Below are 19,459 nucleotides of genomic sequence, written 5' to 3'. Positions count from 1 at the left end.
AGTCTGGATTCAGTGTATCCTTAAGACTAACCACTGCTCGAGTCATAGAAACATGACAGTACACAGATAACCAAGTTTCTATTTATAGACAATATGCTATAGAGTTCCTACCTCTTTAGTGAATGTCAAATAAAGCAAGTTTTGCTTTCTAAGACATTGAAACTGCACATTAAGAAAACAGTTAAGAGGTGCTGCTAAACAGGTAACAACATTTTGAAAGGAAAGCTGTATATTTGTATAGTCCTGTTCAGCAGTAGCAGTTAATTAGCAGGGTTCCTATTTACTTCTTTTTTTCCAGAATGACAAGCTATTTGAGAACTAGAGCTTACTAACCCAGAAGTATCACCAATATTACCTTCAAGAGGAAAAAAACAATTAAAAAAAAAAATCATAATTTATGCAGTGAAAGCCCTTGGGGGCAGTGTTTCTCATTACATAATATCCTCGTATTTTCTACAAAAGAAGCTCGTGGCACAACACACAGATTGGAAACAGACATTTTGGACCTACATTACAAACTTGAATTCAAAGGTAACTCTTTTTAACCTTTACGATGAAGTAGCAATATCATTTACATGCAAAGAACTCTGCATGATTTTGTATTATCCTGTTTTTGTGTTTGCCTTAAGATACTCCTTGAGCAGCTGTATTTCAGTTCTACATTTATTTTACAAGAAACTTGACAGGTATCAGTCTCAGGCATTACTCCCTCACAGTAAATAAATCAATACTGACAATATGCTCAATTTATTTTAGCAAACTGTTTTAGAGTGTCACATGTTCCTGATACACAGGGGTTAAGACCTGTGCAAGTTAGTATATCCATTTATTAGGAAAGCTCTCTATTAGAAAGGTGCATTTCCAGTACAATTAAAACCAGCTTGCCACATTAACTATTCTTGCCTTGCAATACTGTTGAGCTGCAGTCAAGTACAGTCAGACAGTACAAGGTTGTTAATCAGTACCATGTTTTACAGCTGTTAACAATTCCATTTGCACCACAAACCCAGAAGTAATTTATTGTAAAAAAACCCATCTTGGCTCATCTTTAGCTGAATTTACTGGGTGATGTTAATTAACACCCCTATCAAACAAATTTTTGGAAAGGCTATTTACAGTGTACATGGCTGAGCATGCACCTTACAGACACAAACACATTTGCCAGTTTGATACCATGTAATTACACAGTGCCTGAAAATGACAACACATCTTAAACATCATTTTAATTAACAGTTTCAAGCGGGAAATGGTCTTTATTTTACAACTGCTATACTTGCATGAGATTTTTTTTTTTTTAATATAAAAACACTAACTTCTGTCCAGAAGTCTAGACACATTCTACATACTACAGGTTAAGGCAGTAAAAAAATGTGTTCCTGATAACTGGTCTTGACAATGTCAATTAAAGCTGTCTGAAGCCACTCCAGTTCTCCAACAGATCTCTGAAATCCCAAACAATTTTTGAGTGAAAAAGGTTCACTTTGCTTTCTTTAGAGTTTCAGTTATAAGAGAACAGAACAGAATTGGGTATAGAAGAACAGAACTGGGTATGGGAAGTTAAAAAGTAAAAAAGTTTAACCTCCTTCCATGGTTTAAAAGTAAAAAAGGACACAGTTTAAGGTGGGAGTCTGAACCAACCAAGAACTGTAGGGAATGGAGGAGAAAATAAAATTTATGCACATAACTGCAGTCTTAAAAATATACTGTTATCTTCAACAATTCAAGTAAGGTAACAGACATTATCAAAAATAACTTCATGAACCATACTCAAGTTTCAAATCACATTCTCAAACTTTTAACCCAAAGCAGTTTTATTGTGTTAACTTCATATGATAAACCATGAAGGTCTGACTGTACAAATGGTTAATGATTTGCAGTTGTCATTCCTGTAACAGCTAGCAGACCTGCTAACCACCTTACTGTAAAGATATGGCAGATTATGTATTTAATCAAAGCACTTTGATTTAGGCATGAAACAAATTCAAATGGTTGACATTCTGTGCTTCTAATGCATCACTCAAAAGAGAGGCAAGAAACACCCACTATAGTACAGACAATTATTTTTACAGAAATCCCTTCCTTGAAATTAAATCTTTTATCCGCAGCTGTAGATGAAAGTATAATCTGTTGTAAACAGGGCACTGTGTTGTAAAACCAGTTTGTTTTTTTAAAATTAAGATCTCTCTCCAAAAGTTGGAAAAACAGACTCTTCAGAATGTCTTTCAAATGTAGCATGTTCTGTTTGCTCTAGTTACTTTCCTTTGATTCCTTTTTTAAAGATGTTTGTGTTCACAGCAGTTCTGTTTTTAAAAATTGTTTGAAATTTATATAAAATTCTGTACATGTTCACAAATTATTGCATAAACAGCATAATCTTCATGACAGTATTCAGCAACACACGTCCAACCCAGGAAATTCACGTTTCCCTTCTTGCTTTTTTCTTCTTTTTAACTTGTTTGGGGGATTCCCAGCTTTCTTCAGACTTTGCTAAAAAATAAATAAATAAATAAATAAAATAAAAATACAACTACAGTGTTAGGAATGAGGAAGAATTAACTTTTAAATCCTGGATAGTGCATCCTATATTCTAATGAAGTTATTCAGAACAATCAATCAGAATGATGTTTGAAGGAGAACCATATTTACCTTCTTGTCTCAAACAGGATATTTTGGAGTGCATCTAAAAGAAAATTTGCTAATTTCAACCTAATTTCTAAACACTGCAAATACAAAAAACTGAGATGCAACTAAGGGTCCTCATTTTATTACTATAATATTTACAGTTAGGAGGTTTCTTGTTTAACTGGAAATAATGTACATGTGCACAACTGATATGAGTTGCTCCCTTTTATCAGATTACAGTATTTTTAACCATTATGTGACATGTTAGGAGATTAAATTCTGTGAAGATGTGATTACTGTGGTAAACAGGTAAAATATTTCATATGCTGAACGAGATGTTCTTTTGATTGCTGAGGCATGAATCAGTCAAAAGACTGTGTTCTAGTTCTGAAATACGAAAAGTTCTAAGTTGACACATTGATTTATAAGATTGTTTTTAATCTGTTCATAAAGAAGCCAATTAGTGCAGTCGAATGAGGCTAGTGTTATGACATCATCTAGTGTCTTCTGCAGTCATTAAAAATGGTTTAGTACAACAACTTATCCAGGAACATCTTAGGAAATGTCAGTATTTATCAATCTCATTAAGAAGTCTAATTCTAGTATTTTTTTTTAAGCAATGACTTTCAAATCCTTACTTCCCTTCTAAATTTTCCGTCCTAAGAGTGAGTACTTCAATACAAGCACTTTTGCTGAGTACAACAGAGGATATGTTTAACACCTCTGAAGACAGAATATTTTTAAAAAGCAATATATCTGTAGTACTTAAGCCTGATGTATGTGCTGCTAGACTACAACAAAACTAAGTGTATCACCCAATAGCTTTCAACTCCTGTGTTACCAGCTGTCTTCCTCCATGATTTCAACATTTCATTGAAGAACACAAAAAAAGATGTTAAGAGAGAGCTAAGTTGAAAAGTCAACCCCCTCCCCCGCCATCTCAGTAGTTTCAAAGTTGAATTGCTTGCATTTCTTTTTCCAAATTTGTGGTAGCTAAACATCCTGTCAACTACTATGTTAGTACCCATCTGTCCACTGAAGATTTGCAAACAGGCTTTTTAACATTGTTGGCAGAACTACTTAGTCACAGCATAGAGCTCCAGTCCTGATGGTGAAGGGTAAGTCCAAATGTCTGTTAAGGACTGGACTAGACTAACAGACATTTTCCATCATTCAAGCAAACAAAAGTCAGCTTTTCCTCACAGTAAAAGCACTTTGTCAAAGTACTTCATCAAAATCTAAGATATGGCAAGATACATAAATGAAATCTGTATGTATTTGACACAGCACTCTAAACCCAAATCCTAGGGAAAAGCATTCTGACTATATATGCCCTATGGGAAAAAAACACACCCTGAATTCAGGCAAACGAATTGTACTGATACTTACTCTGTGGAGGAGGCACACTGTTTTGCTTAATATTGGGATTAGAAACATCTGTCTCTTGCAGCATCTGTGGCACTTGGGAAGCGATCTTGTCAGAACCGCTCTCTGATACAATTACAGATGGCTCAGTAGAAACAGCAAGCGAAGGAACCTCCTCAGGCTATGAGAAAACAAAAAAAAAATTCCAGAAATTTATCAAGTCATACAATAGTAGTACACCCTTATATGATGTTATTTTGGGAGTATATATAGCAACTTCTGGAAAGACTGCATTGAAAAATTAAGCCAATATTAAAATTCTTCAAAATTTTACCTCATGGCTGCAAGACTATGCCTGCCATCTAGTGCCAAGTTTTTTAGTTGCATAGATGTAAAGATCCACCACACCAAAGAATTCTTATAATATATGACAGCAAACACAATCTAAACATCACTAAGATCCTAAAAAGATTCTAGAATACACATTCAGAAGAGATGCAAGATGGTGAAATGTATGCATCTGGCAAACGGGCAAGCTTTATAGGACCAAATATACATCTCAAAACCCAAAAGAAATCAGATTTGATAGTATTTAGAAGGCATTTGCAGTTATTCCTATCAAATGCTCAAAACACTGTGCTTATATTAGAATAACAGGGATTTTTGAAAGCAATCAAAAAGAATTTCTGTGGAAATTGCTGTAGGAATAACTATGAAGTAAAAAGATATTGCTAGTTCTCTTCCAATAACCTGGTCTGTTTTGAAGGTTCCCACTACAGAGACAAGACGTAACACTAGCTTACTGTGTAGCACTTACTGGAACTACAGGACAGTCCAACAGAATTCAAACTTCAAAAAACATGTTGACATTCCAATAGGAAAGTCATAATATATAAAACATGATCCCACAACAGGAGACAACTGACAAAAGGTTTCAATTAACAGTGTTTTAAGAAACGGTGCCTGGGTCAAACAAACCTCAAATGATGTTTATGTATGTTAAGAAATCATGGCTGTAGCTGTGCCAGGACAGCCAGGACCTGGAACCAACACAACAAAACAGTGAAGTCCCCTTCCCTTGATGTGGATGTACACGGACCCCAGAGCTAGTTACCCATTTGCACTGTTTCTATCACTGCAATAAAAGCTCTCACAAATTTAGTCAGAACATAAAGACCAAGATGATGCACTTTTTTACTTTTTAGCCATGTCATGTTGGGGAGGAAGTTAAACAGCTTTAATTAAAAAAACCAAACACACAGATTTAGAGGGGAGTGGTTCTAACATTACAGAAGAAGTTTGCTGTGCCCTTATAATTATTTAAAAGCTTGTTTCAGTTTGTGTAACAATTAGTAACTGCAGTATTTCTCAATGCACTGAAAACATGATAATTTTTTTAAATAAACCACGCTGATAAAGTGAACTCCCATCCTACAGCCTCTCCAAACTTAGCCAATACAGCTGTGTTAGGAGCCAGTCACTCTCCACCTGCAGGTTAAGCAATACAATTAAGTTTTCAATGACATGCAGCTGTCTGAGGCTCTGAGACCAACAAGCATGTTGCAGCTTGCATCTTAAGTATGCAGTATTACTGCAAATGGAACTACACAGGTACATACAGCATTGCCTGGATATTTTTCTAAATACCATACTTCTGTCTGAATTCTGGAGGGGAAGTGGATACCAATACACAAAATTAAAACTTGAGAACTACTATTCAGTAGGATTGTCTGTGAACAGATCAGTTCAGGAAGGAAACCTGACACAATGAATAAAGCATATTTGATAATAGAGTTACATGCATAATTTTACATTTTATAATGGAGCAGTCACTTGTGAGACTGTTACAAATGAAGGATTTCTAAAGTTCTCTTCATTTAAAACCTGTGCCTGCTGATAAAATGCAAAACGTGTAATATGGGAAAAATATGATCACCAGATAAAACCCAGAAGTGTTCAACATTCAGCTGTTTCTCATCTTTATGAAGATATTCTGGATTATGACTTTCTTATACTCTAGTATCAGTTTATTTTTTCTCATATTTGATTCTCATGTTTTGAAACATTTGTTCAACACTAGATTACCTATCTTAGAAACCTAAGTCAATTATTTCACACATCAGTCGTAGACTGTTTCTACATTTTTTTGGAGCAGTCAAGTCAAACAACATCAGAAGGCATCTTTGTGTGTGTGAAATTACAATAAAGCCAAAAGTGATGGCAAGGAGACTGACAGATCATCTGCACTGTCAGTACATCTCTTCCTAGATTTCAAAAAAACACTTTGATGTCACAGTCCAAGTATGAGTTTTCTGCTCAGACAGTATCAACAATGCCTTCCAACAGAAAACAACATAATTGCTTCTAAGTTTTAGGTTTTTTTTTTTAAATACACACACTGCCAGGAATAAAGTCACTTCCACACATAGGCTGATAACTGCTTTTTTAAATACAGCTTCAAAAACTCACACTTTGCACTAGTCCAATAGAATGGGTAGGTGCTGCTGCTAACCATGAATAAAGGTTTAACTGAACCTACATGAAATAGTTATAGTAAAAGCTCTACTTCAATGCAGGATATTAAGAATATGATAGAATATGTCTCAGTGTGCTTTTCAAGGCACATACTTCCCCCTACATCTCCACTTGCTTTTAGAGAACCTGTCCTATGAAGTGAGGCTGAAAGTTGGGGTTGTTCAGCCTAGAGAAGACCCTGGGAAGACCTTATAGCAGCCTTCCAGTACCTGAAAGAGACCTACAGGAAAGCTGGGGAGGGACTTTTTACAGGGATGTGTAGTGACAGAAAAAAGGCTAATGGTTTTAAGCTGGAAGATGGTAGATTTAGGTTAGATATTAGGAAGAAATTCTTTAGTGTGAGGGTGGTGAGACACTGGAATGGATTGCACAGGGAGTTTGTGGCTCCCTGCCACAGCACTGCCCTGGAAGTGCTGAAGGCCAGGCTGGATGGAACTGTGAGCAACCTGGTCCAGTGGGGAATGTTCCTGCTGTTGGCAAGGGGGTTGGAACTAGACCATCCTTAAGGTCCCTTCCAATCAAAACCATTCTATGACTCTGTGTTCTCAATAAAAAGTTTCTGTACTTTTTCTATAGTGATCTTCTAATATTTTCATCTAGATGTTAAGACATTGTTCTTTATAAAGCAAATGCGTCAGCAATTAAGTAGTAAAATACAGTATTCTGACAGATACTTTGTGGTACTAAACTACTGTTTCACTGGTATTGTTCACTCTTTATGCAACAGAAAATCAATACCACTAGAAGTATTAAATACTTTACTTATTGCTACAATGTGATGCTTGTAGGATCATCGTATGTAAAAAAGGTGCTAGATGAAAAAGGTTAAAGAGAATATGTGTTCTCTAGAACATCTGAACTGAAAGTTGAAGCAAATAGGCAGTTTGTGAACTGGTTCAAATAAAAACTTTTGTTACTTAGTCATTAACATTAAGGTCAGCAGTCATGAAAATAAAATTTAGACTGCATTTGAGCCAGAACTTAGTACCACTTTAGTCTGCAGAAATGAAACAGTAAAGTATGCTATAAGCCTTGAGCTCATATCTATTAGTTCTTAGGTTTCCAGATTCCAATTTTTTAAACTATTGCTTGAATATTCAGACAAGAAAATTATTTCACAGTCATGAAAGTGACTACTGATTTAGAAGATGCTTCTTTTCATTCACATCAGACATCCTTTCTAAAACTTGTGCCTGACCTACAACTAAAATTCAACCTCTCTACCACCTGTGTATTCATCAAGATTTACCCTGAAGCAATATTCTTACTGTAACCTTACCTACACAAATTAATGTTTCAATGGACTTGAGCACTTTCAAATAACAAACTCAATCTTGTACCCCTACCTTAGCTGGTTCACTAGTACTTATGGTCTTCAGAGAAAAAGCTGTTTCCTGCTGTGGTTGAACTTTTGAGGTATCCTCCTGAAATTCCTCTCCAGCTTCTCTATCCAGTTCTTCAGTGTCCTACAAAAGTGGGAAGTGAGAGAGGAAGAAAAAAAACCACAGAGCCTGTGTTTGCAGTACAGTTCTGACCGTTCTTCCCTGCACAAGTTGTCGCTGTAAATGAACTTCTATAACTACCACAATCTTCCTAAAAAATCTAGTGGACTAAATAATAGCTTATACTAACACTTAAAACTTAAAGAACAGAATTAAAAAATAATCACAGAACACAATAAAGCTCAGAAGACAGTACCCTTCATGTAATTCACTAACAAAAATCCCAATCTCTGAAACAAACTGTATTTCACACTCCTGTGAAATTATAAGGATGTGAAACCAAATGGAAGCTATTCCAAAAACTTTGCAGAAGTATCACAATGAGACTTAACTGCTCTTAATTCTGTGCTTTATTACTAGAAAATGTTAACCTGTTAATCTGCATAGTTTTTTATAATATACTAAGTTTTAATAATAGTTTTGCAACCCAATTTAGTCTGCCATGATGACTATAAAACAAACCTCTTAGTACAGAAACTGAAAATATACCTGAAGTATCTTAGAGTCTCAATCTTTATTTCTTAAAACACTGTAATAGTGGAGAGTTGTCATTTTATATGAGGAATTAGAGTAGTTACATTTCTTTAGTGCACAAGAATGTGGGGGTAAACAGTGAGTAAAACACAGGCCTCCAGTTTTATGCTGAAATTTTGTGAAAACAGTCATATTCTATGCCTGCTGATTCTTGACAGGAAACAATATTACTTCCACTGCCTTGACAAACACTGGAGTCAACAAGCTGAGTGTGAACACTTAAGTACAATCAATGAGAAAGGTGATGCTGTTTAAACTGAACATGTGCAATTTTCAGAGGATAAATACACAAATTTTGCCAGTCCTACTTCAAACTCACTTAAGTTAAATTACTGAAATGCTTTAACAAGGATAATTTATCTGATGTATTACCAGTTCTATATATGCTTTTCTCAAGCAATGCTCCATAACTTTCCATAAAATATAATACAGAAAAGTGATGGTATTTACACTGAATTTCTCATGGATTGACAGATCAAAGGAAAAAGTAACAAGATCAGAATGACTGGAGACCAATGGGTAGAATAATAAATCTGATCATGTTGGCATGGACAGTAGCATTCCATCTGACACGTACCACTTTAAAGGCAGCTCACAGGCAGCAGAAAAAAATTCAGAATGCATTGACTGACCCCGAGATCAACGCAAGGTATCTGCAAACACCTGTTAACCATAACCTATTATTCTTGAATAACACTTAGGAGTCACTGGAGATACAAGAACACAAGATTTCAATTATAAAAAAGCTGCAGTCCTGGTACCCTGTTTGAATTTGCCTCAAAACACTGCAAATTGACACAAGCATCCATCTCCACATAGACAACTTTAAAAGAATTTTATCCTTTAAAATTGTTTTAATAAAAGCCCAGATAACATGATCATCATAAAATGCACACTGAAAGCAAGAATGACTGAAGTAATGCTTTCTCCCTCTCTAAAATTTACCCAGATTCAACTAAGCATTTTTTTGTAAAGAATGTAAATTATGAGTGGCAGCCACTACAAGCAGAGACAAGATGTTTCCATAGCATAAACTATTAAAAGCTTTCTTTCCTATTAGGAAAGTACTTGTTTTCATCTAACCAAACATGATTCAATTGCCAAGTGAAGGGCAATCTGCTTCTGCTATTTTTACAACAAATCCATTTCACTATTATTCTTCAAGACCTACTTAAGTAACACTGAAAATTCCAATCCCCCTCAGTTTGCAAATACTATCTCACTCAAATCTGACTTACAGAGTAGCTCCAATTACTGAATTCTAGGTATTGATACTCATCATTTCACATAAATCAAGCCATGACAGTATTTCAGAAAACCACTATATTCTTGTAGAATTGTACTTTAAAACAGCCTAAGAGAAAACTGCAATGTCTCTCATTCTCCTAGCTAGCTATCTTGGCAGCTGTCTTTGAAAGAACAGGAGGAGAAGGCTTCCCATGAAGAGGAAAGCTCCTCCTGGAAGCATCCTTACAGTACAGAATTTGATTCGATGAAAAACCAAATAACTAATGATAAATACTTTTCACATATTTCACATTTTCAATAAATCCATAAAAACTACATTGCATAAGTCAAGCATGCAATCATTCAAATGAAAGGAAAAATTAGGATGAGGATTACCTTAAGTATTGAGAAACAACAGGAGACAATCCAATACCAAATACAATTTTGCCAAAACAATTTTAGTTTAAGACACAAATATACAAAAATAAGGTGATTTTGTGAACTCCTCACAAACTGCCTTTTAGACTACCCCAATTCTGTTCCTTTTACCTGTGCAGGAGAGTTAGCTTCTTCACCCTGCTTCTTCTTTTTCTTCTTCTTTTTCTTGGATTTGCCACTTGTAGAACTCTGAAGAACTGGCTCTGCTTTTTCTCTTTCATTATCTGAAGGCTTCATGCAAGAATACAAATTATTTAGTATTTAAAATTACAACTGAAGCAAGCCATCAATAAAATAAACAAAAATTAATAGTTATAAGGAATTCAATTGTATATAAATGAACACAAACTTATTTGCTTAGTTTATTTTAGGAAGACCATGTTCTTTATCTGCTATTTGGTAATATAGGTATAGTATTTGGGACTGAACAAGGCAACCAAACACCATGTACTGGTGGCATGGAAATGTTTTTCATACAGAGAATTAAATAGTTTAGAAGTATTTAGGAAAATTAAGATAGATTTTCATATGATTCCATAATACAGGTCTAAATCCTCCCAGACTACACTGATAAAGTAATCCTTATATTGTGGTGAGACACTAGATTTGACATGGAGCTAAGTGCTTCTATTTTCTCAATAATAACATTCAGCATTTTCCTTCTCTATGTACACCTTAAACATAAGTGTGCTACTCTTAACCAGTGTGCAAGAGATGACAGGTTACCTTTGTCATCACCCTTTAGTTACTTTAAGAAATGGCAGTGTCTCGGAGCTAAGGAGAAAATATCACCTTTTACCTTCTGAACATCAGATATCTCTTCAGGTTGAGGAACAGAAGCAACTTTTTCTTCATCTACCCAGTTTCCCCACTCTTCTGCTGGTGCATTCCAATCAGAGCTGGGATCAGCTGAAGAAAGTCCATCTACAAAGATAAAGATTTTCAGGAACGTCTCCTTACTTTGCAGGTAACTCTTTGACAATTCAAACAACCCCCCCAAAATTAAAATCTGCTAACACCACTCCTTGAAATCAAAATAATACCTCAATTACACTTACTTTGGACACTAAATTTGTTGATTTGAAAAAAAAAACTCCTGGACAACAAAACACTTTACAGCTTATATACTGCCCTCTTACTAGTTGTTTAAAGGAAAAAATCCATTCTTGGCTAGTAATAAGAATAAATGTAAGTATTTTTACATTTTAAGTTTTCTTAAAACCTGAAGAACTTGATAAAGCAGTAAGGTGTGTGTGTGTGATTGGCCTAAACTGCCATTATTTCTCCACTTCTCTTGGAATACACTTCAATTATTAGACATCTATGACTATTAACAGAAGCTATACACAAACAACTCTACAGGCAGAAATGTGAATAGATTATGCTTATGATAGTAAAACTGATTACTTTCAAATTATTGAATGAAACGTGTTTTCCATAACCTTAAACCAGATAAAAGACAAAAGATAATTTCAAAATTCTGTTATCAGTGCAGTTATGCTAATCTGGTGGAATCAAAGACTGAATCAAACCATTCCTTCCACTTTTGCAGTCATTAAACAAGAAAAATTTTTTTTAGAGAGAAGATAACATGCAAGGCAACTTTTCTGGTCAACTTCTTGACCAATTTTTCAGGTCAATGACCTATTTAAGTAGAACAATTTTTTTCCCCTAAATACTCTTAGATCTGAGTAAATATGCCAACTACAAGACAGTTCAAAAAGTGAATTTAAGATTTAAAAGCTTTATACACAAGTATAGTTTCACCGGCATAGATTTAGGACTGACTGTAACTAATATACTAGTTTTAGGGTGAGACTGTGGTAAGAACTACAAGAATATTTAAAAAATGGCAGGAATGGCAAATGGAAGAGTAAACACCAATTTTACTACAATTATCAAGTAATTTCAGTGATTTGTGCCCTGCATATGCTTTCTATATACGTAAGAACTTCCTAATGTTTGCTAAATTAAAGTTAGACTAAATACAAGACTCCAGAAAGGTACAAAAAATACAAAATCAAACTGACAAAAATACAATCTACTAAATACCTACAAGTCTTTTGCAAACTTGCCCTATGTTTTTCTCATCATTTGCAATAAAACTGTTTTAATGGACTACTAAGATTTTCTAGCAAAAGCCAGAACTACCTTAAAATTAATGAGCTTTCTTTCACTTCTGAGTTTCAATATCCAAGTATTTTTCCTAAAAATCAACCATTTTCTATTATATTTTATCAAAATATTTCAGGGTTTTCTTTAGTTTTGAGCATCTATCTAATACAAGTAACTATACTTTAAAGTGACAGTAGTTAACAAAATTTGTTAATGAACATTTTAAAGGAACATACTTAACCCAGACCATTCATCATCAACAGGTGGCTGAGCATGACTTAGATCCCACTGAAAATCAGAAGCACCAGCCTGAGAAACTGGTTCATTGTTGGATCCTGAGAGGGAATAAATAAAATTGTACTTGTAAGTTAACAAGCTTCCTGAGTCTTCTTGGGTAAATAAATTCAAAGTAGGAAACAATGGCTCAAAAAAAAAAAAAAAAAAAAAAGTAAAACAGGGAAACTACAAGGCTCTTGAAAATCAGATATATTCAGAAAACAAGAGAACTGAAGAATGAAGACACAATAAGTCAGGAAAAGAGAAGAGCACAAAAAAGAAATATGAAGTGAGTAACAGCAAGCTAAGGGCTTACAGCCATCTCCTCAATCTGAAAAACATGATGAAACTATAGGTAGTAAAACTGCTATCCTGTATCAATTAGGACCCTTCCAGAAAGATGTTTAAAATCCAAGAGTACTAAAGAGAAACTTCAAACACATCGCAGATACAGCAATTAAATTATTAATTACTAAGAATCCAATTCTCATTTCAAATAAAGGTTTCAGGAGCACAAAAGCAGCATGACAAAAAAGTCATGATAACAGAAAGTGCTACACATCCAACATTGTTTTAGGAAAAATAAGGTATCAGCAATCTTAAAAAACCCAAACAAAACAGGACACCAAAACCCTTCCTTTTGACAGAAAGGAATTTATGTATTTCTTTTGGATGACACTTTTGAAATCAAGTCTGAATAGGGCCATAGCTACCTGAACTGTTTATTTGATAAACTTTATCTCTGAAAAAGATACCTCATATCAGGAACCTTGACATGTTCTCTTTTTTTTTCCTAGCCAGTTGCAACTGAGAAGCAAATACTTATTCATGTGGTTGCTCTGCATTACAACATTGCTGGCTAAGGTGCATCAGAGATGTTGAGCACCCTTCACTGTCTTCACACTTCTCTCTCAAATTTGGAATGGTGGTTCTGCAGACTAATATCAGATCAGTGAACTGAATTTGAATTCAAGCGACTCCCCCAGCAAATGCTATTTTATGAAAACTCTGTACCATTAGGAATTTGTTTCTACTTCTTCTTTAATACAAAGTGTCTTTACATTTTCATTAAGTGAACTGTTCTTTGGAAAGTCTGATAAATAGAACTTGTTCTCCTGGCTCAGATGTGTAGAGAATGAAGCACTGGTGTGAGCTTCAGGACATAGAGATTAAGTTCCACAGTTAAAAGACTGCAAACTCCAATGCAAGTAAGCATAGCCTAAACCCATGAAGTACTTAGACAGATACTTCCTAAAAGAAAACAAGACATGCCAAGCCTGCTAGATAATGGGAGTAGGCAAAAAAGAGCAGAAAAGCTGATATATGATTCCATGATTGTATAATAAATCACAGTGGCACTCATGTCAGTAGTTTAGGAGAATTGCTACGAAGCCAGGTTTGGACTCCACATCGATTTCATCCTTCACAATGAGAAAATCCCAGACCTCAGCTTTCCCATGCATCATACAGAAAAAAACCTCAGGACTTCAAATCCTGCCCACAGAACACGTTTTGAAACTCACCGTTCAGATCCTTGAATGGAAAAAGCTCAAACGTCAAATAAGAAACTTCCCATAAGACACAGCTAAACAGACTTACTTAGAAAGCAATCTTCAGATGTCCATCTTGAGACACAGCAGTACTAAGCAATCTCTCATGCCCTTATTTCAGACTCAATGCACAAATAGGAAAGCTAAAATACTATCACCATCTTATGGTGATCTAGCTTTTGATTATCAATTAAAGCAGTTATTTTATTGCATAATTTTAATGTAACAAAAAAGCATTCTAGCCTTCCATAAAATGTCTTCCACTTATTTACAGTTCCACGTACTGTTTTCAAAGAACAATGAGAAAAATGCATATTAGTAACACTTGACAAATTCTGTTTCCACCTGGTTGGGATGGAGAAGAATAGAAATATCTTTGGAAGGGACTACATACCAGAAACTCCAGGAGTTAATCCAAATGAAGAAAAAGAAGTAGAATTCTGTTCAGAGGTATTAATCCTTGAATTCACATTCCAAGCAGCTGTAGGGAGAAAAAAGCCAGAATTTGACACTGCTGGCAATGTTGAAAAAGTCAGCTATTAATACAGTCAAAAACCAGCAGAAGTTCCAGCCATGTAAACATTTCACCCAACTGAGGGCATTATTTTGCTTATTACATGAAAAAATGCCGACAGACATTTGACTTTATGATCATGCAACCTGAAATGATTCTCAGCCTTTCCAAGATCTGTCCTTTCCAGTCTCTTCTGAGTATGAACTGCTCACAAAGGAAAAGTAACTTGTGCTTTGAGACCCACATTATTATTCTTCCTATTACTGCAATAGTCTAAGCTATTTAAAAGCATACTTATTAACTCTATACTTGACTGTTGAATGTAAGGTAGAAAATAAGCAGAAATAATCAATGGCACTAATGTGCCAAAAGAAACAGCTCATTAAAATGTGATTCTAAATAAGGAATAGTATGAGTTACAGTAGTTTTTATTTAAAATTATGTTTATTTAGCAATGGGGCGGAAGGGGGGAGGAGGAGAGATGGCACTGCACTCAAAACAGGACAGTATTCCAGATGCTGTCCAAGAAGTGGATAATTACTATACCCAATTACTGACTCCACCAGCTTAGTGTCTACAAGCTCCCTTATCCACAGAGCTGCTCTCTAGGTGCTTCCTACCCAGGTGGTAGCACTTCACATTTTTCATTGTTGAACTTCCCCAGGTTCCTGTTGGCCCACTTCTCCAGATGGTTTAGGTCCCTCTGGATGGTATCCCTGATCTGGACTGTATCAACTGGTTCCCCCCTCCCCACTCAGGTTTGGTGGAATCTGGCAATCTGATGTGAATGACACCATGTTACTTCTTCCAGGTCAGTTATAAAGATGATAAACAGGAGAGCCATAAGGACAGACCCTGTGGTATTTCCCCCGTTACCAGCCTCCAGGGACAGTATTACTCACTAGCCACCACCTTTGAGCCTTACCAGTTTTACAACCATCCTAACCTGGATACAGTAGACATTGATGAAAGCTTTATTAAAGTCATTGTAACAGACAGTTTGCTGCTCTCCCCTCACCCACAGAACTAATAATTTTACCATAAGCCAATGAGCACAGTCAGGCACTGAACCACCTTATTAAAATTATTAAAATTATTATTAAAATATACAGCATAATACAAATAACTAAAAAAAACCATAACAAAAAAATAAAGTCCTTTGCCTCTACCTGGGTATCACACAGCAGGTCCAGCCCCAGGCACCACATTTGAAGATAGAGGAGACAAAATACAAGAGGTGTAGACTAAAGCAACAATCCTGACTACAAAGGAACACAGCATTCCAGAACAGACTAGGATCAATTTGACTGAACATTGGGAAGGACCACATTACAGTATCTACCAATAAGCTGAAAATTGTTGTCCAGAGAGGCAAGAATTTTCATCTCCTTTGTTATGCAGAAGTAACTTACATACACATGTACCCTTATGTACAAGTGATAAAGGCAAAAAACTGTACCAAAGGCTAAGACAATCTAACATGAAATGTTGCCAAAGCTTAACATAAATCTTTGTCTGAAGCCTAAACAAACACCTGCCCAAACCACACACAATTTTGATCACAACTGATCAACAGATTAGACTTACAACCTAGGTTTTAAGACATTTATTTAAAAAAGAAGCTACACTTCAAAATGACTCAGTAAGCACTTCCAGAATTTTAGAAAAGAGATATATACATTTTTTATTCCTTCACAAATAATTTATTTCAGATAAACTCCAAAACCCAGTTGAATTTTAAACAGACATAGCTGTGAAGCCATCAGAACTTAAGAGTAAACAGAAAATGTTTAGTTCACCATTTCACTAGATCACTCTGAGATTTTTTAAAAATATATAAACATTAAGCTGCTTAAGAGATTCAGTTTGAAAAAAAAAACTTCTGTAAAAAATTAAGTGAAATAAGTTTTCCTTGGAATAGCTTACCAATAGGAGTGAACAAAGAACGTTCCTTCCAGGGTCTGCCCACCAGGCTTACACCCCAGTCCTTTCCATTTCCATTGGTGTCTCCAGTGTCCTGGCCCCAAGCTGATGTCTCAGTCTTCCTCTTCCCAGCTGCAGCTGAGGGAACAGACGTCCATTTCTCCTCCCCTACACCAATCTGGGAGGCAATTTTCACGGACTTCTCGTTCCAGCTTCCTCCATTTACTGTATGGCTTTCACCCAATACTGGAGAAACTTTAATACAAGCATAATGGAAGCATTATATAAAATAAAAACTGGAGGAGGAAGATTTGAAATATTACTCATGTGCAAACATACTTAACAATTGAAAAAGTACAAAGGAGCAACAGCTTTGCTACACCAGTGTGATTTAGAAGCACTGCTGCTCTGTCTCAGTTGATTTTCCAGTTGAGATACTATGCACCATCTGTCTAACTTAAAGAGTGAGGAAAAAAACAGAACCAAAGTGCACTCTCCTTCCTGCATCCCCTTCTCTGTAGGGCTGAACCAGTACTTCTAGATCAGTTGAAAAAAATAAATATAAATAGCAAGGTAGAGGTGCCTCCAACAGTGCCAAGTAATTTCTCTTACACAGTATGGTGATGATTTTTGGAAAGCTCAATGCACTAAATGAAGAATAATTTCTGCTTCCAAACTGCACAAAGCAATTCTCTTGCCAGCTCAGTAGGAAGCCGGGAAAATGACCAAGGATTAGAAAATGTTTCCCAAACACTACACAGAATTTACAAAGAACAAAGATATCATATTGACCATGGAGTCCATCAAAATAAGAGGAAAAAAAATCATAGTAACACTCTCAAAAGAATTCACAACATGTTTTATGTTACATCACAATAAAAGACCACAAGCCTATCTGCAACAGTCTACCCTGCTGAGGAATTACTTACTAGTCACAGCACATTTAGTGTACATTTTGAGGGGAGTCAGCAGTGTAACAATCATCATGTCTCAATATAAAACTTTTAAAAAATTATTTTTAATTTATACCTCTGTAAAACATAAAGGCTAATGGTCACCTTGTGTACCCAGCCCGACCTCCTATATATTACAGATCTTTCTCAAAAGGCTTTGTATATCAAACCCTCTCTCTTTTTATGTGCAAATGTAAGCAATGGAAACACTTGTAATTTACAAATGATTATGAAATATTTGCATATTTCAAGTAAAACACTTAAACAGTCAGCCTTTTTGGCCGATGCAAAACTCAGTCAACATTATATGCCAAGAAAAACTATAGACCAAGTATTTAATTCCTCAAATGAACTCATACCTCAGGCAGCACGAACATGCCACATTCAAGGAAGTTTCACCAGCAAGGAATTGATTAGGCAAGATGTGCCTAGATTTTCTTAGACACATTATTTCCCACACAGACATCTGTAAAATTACCCTTGCTGTACCAAAACCCACTGCCCTTCCTCTATACAACTCCACAGCACTAGAAGAATGCACCAGTCAGCATCCTTAAGGGTACTACGATGTCTTAGGGGAAGGCAGTAACAAGAACAGCAAAGAGATAGAAATCAAAGTGTAGCAGTTACAAAAACTCTTACAACCTTGCAAAAAGGCAGCAGAAGTTCTGAAGCAGGAGCCTGAATAGTCCATGTGTATCATACTCCTTTCACATCACAAACATACCTTCTATGCTATCAGTAAGTTTTCACAGAATCATAGAAAACTTAAGACTGGAACTGATCTCTGTAAGTTACCTAGTTTTACCTTCTGCTAACTTCAAAAATATACCACTTGATCAGTTCTAGAAACCATCACAGCTGGGAGTTCAAAGCATCTCTGGGCAATCTTACAAAGTACTTTCTTCCTCGTAGCCAGTCAGAATTTCCATTACTAAGTCTTGACTTTTGCCTCAGGGCCTTCCCGAATGCATCTGTGAAGAATACAGCTCCTTTCTTCTATGATAAGGTCCAGAAAGCTTGCATGTGGAGTAAAGATCTCAAAGTAGTGGAAAGTAAGTCACTCCCTGGACCTGTGTGCTTTTAATAACTCATTGCTGACTTGCTTCATTGCATTGAGTACTTTTCATTAAACCAACACCACTAATGCTGCCTATAAGAAAGAATCAAACTCTGGATTTCTTTATGCCAAACTAATTCACTTCAAGTATGACTATAATGATATGTCTTACGAGAAACCCACTAATATTCACTGGTCAATCACACTCTAAAAATAGCCAAATATTTTAACAAATATGTGTATGACATGTATAACTATTAATTTACAAACACACAATTACTACTTAATGCATGCCTCTCAAAGAAGTATGTAAAGAAGTGACTGACTCATGTATACAATCTGAAGCAAGTGCAAACTTTACACCAAAGAAGACTGATATCTTTTGGCTCTTTGCAGTTACCTATCCTAAGTTTTGAGCAAAAAATCAATTCTTCAATACAAAAAAGTAAGTTTGAAAAGCTAGAATAAAGAATTTTTAAGTGGAGCTTGAGAATAAGTTTTACTATTCTGTGAGTAACAATAACAAGTAATCTGGCTGAAAGTTCTAGATACAATTTTTTTTCCTCATGTAACAGAGACTGTGTTCAACCTGTTAAATAACTACAACTTTGAAACATAACATTTGCATAGTCAAACAAGCCAGCTCCATAATAAAAGTTTCAGATCAACAACTGCACAGAATTCTGCACCAATAATTTGTGTTTTCATTTCTATGGAACACTTTCCTAGTAAATTAGAATGCTTAACAATGAAAGTCTTTTACCTTGTGGAATGGATGACTCCCCCTTTGCAGGCTTAGAGCTGCTAACTTGTGCATTCGGAAGTGCATCCCCTAATTAAGAAGA

The 19,459-nt window shown here is 35.6% G+C and overlaps 1 protein-coding gene across 3 annotated transcripts in view; it reads right to left on the bottom strand.

The window, feature by feature from the left end:
- Positions 1–649: 649 nt before the first annotated feature.
- Positions 650–19,459, bottom strand: part of MTDH (metadherin) — a 31,385-nt gene continuing 12,575 nt past the window's right edge. The window contains exons 5-13 of one of the 3 annotated variants that reach the window (XM_030444483.1): positions 19,378–19,446; positions 16,605–16,856; positions 14,559–14,645; positions 12,575–12,673; positions 11,023–11,147; positions 10,335–10,454; positions 7,869–7,988; positions 4,012–4,168; positions 650–2,487 (exon numbers count right to left, since the gene is read on the bottom strand). In XM_030444483.1, the coding sequence (XP_030300343.1) occupies positions 2,417–2,487; positions 4,012–4,168; positions 7,869–7,988; positions 10,335–10,454; positions 11,023–11,147; positions 12,575–12,673; positions 14,559–14,645; positions 16,605–16,856; positions 19,378–19,446 (1,100 nt within the window). In that variant the 3' untranslated portion in view covers positions 650–2,416. The remainder of the gene's footprint in view (positions 2,488–4,011; positions 4,169–7,868; positions 7,989–10,334; positions 10,455–11,022; positions 11,148–12,574; positions 12,674–14,558; positions 14,646–16,604; positions 16,857–19,377; positions 19,447–19,459) is intronic. The other 2 variants (XM_030444481.1, XM_030444482.1) reach the window with 2 other exon arrangements.

The sequence above is a fragment of the Calypte anna genome, chromosome 2, assembly GCF_003957555.1.
Source record: "Calypte anna isolate BGI_N300 chromosome 2, bCalAnn1_v1.p, whole genome shotgun sequence".
Taxonomy (NCBI): domain Eukaryota; kingdom Metazoa; phylum Chordata; class Aves; order Apodiformes; family Trochilidae; genus Calypte; species Calypte anna.
This window is presented reverse-complemented; position numbering and strand designations above follow the sequence as displayed.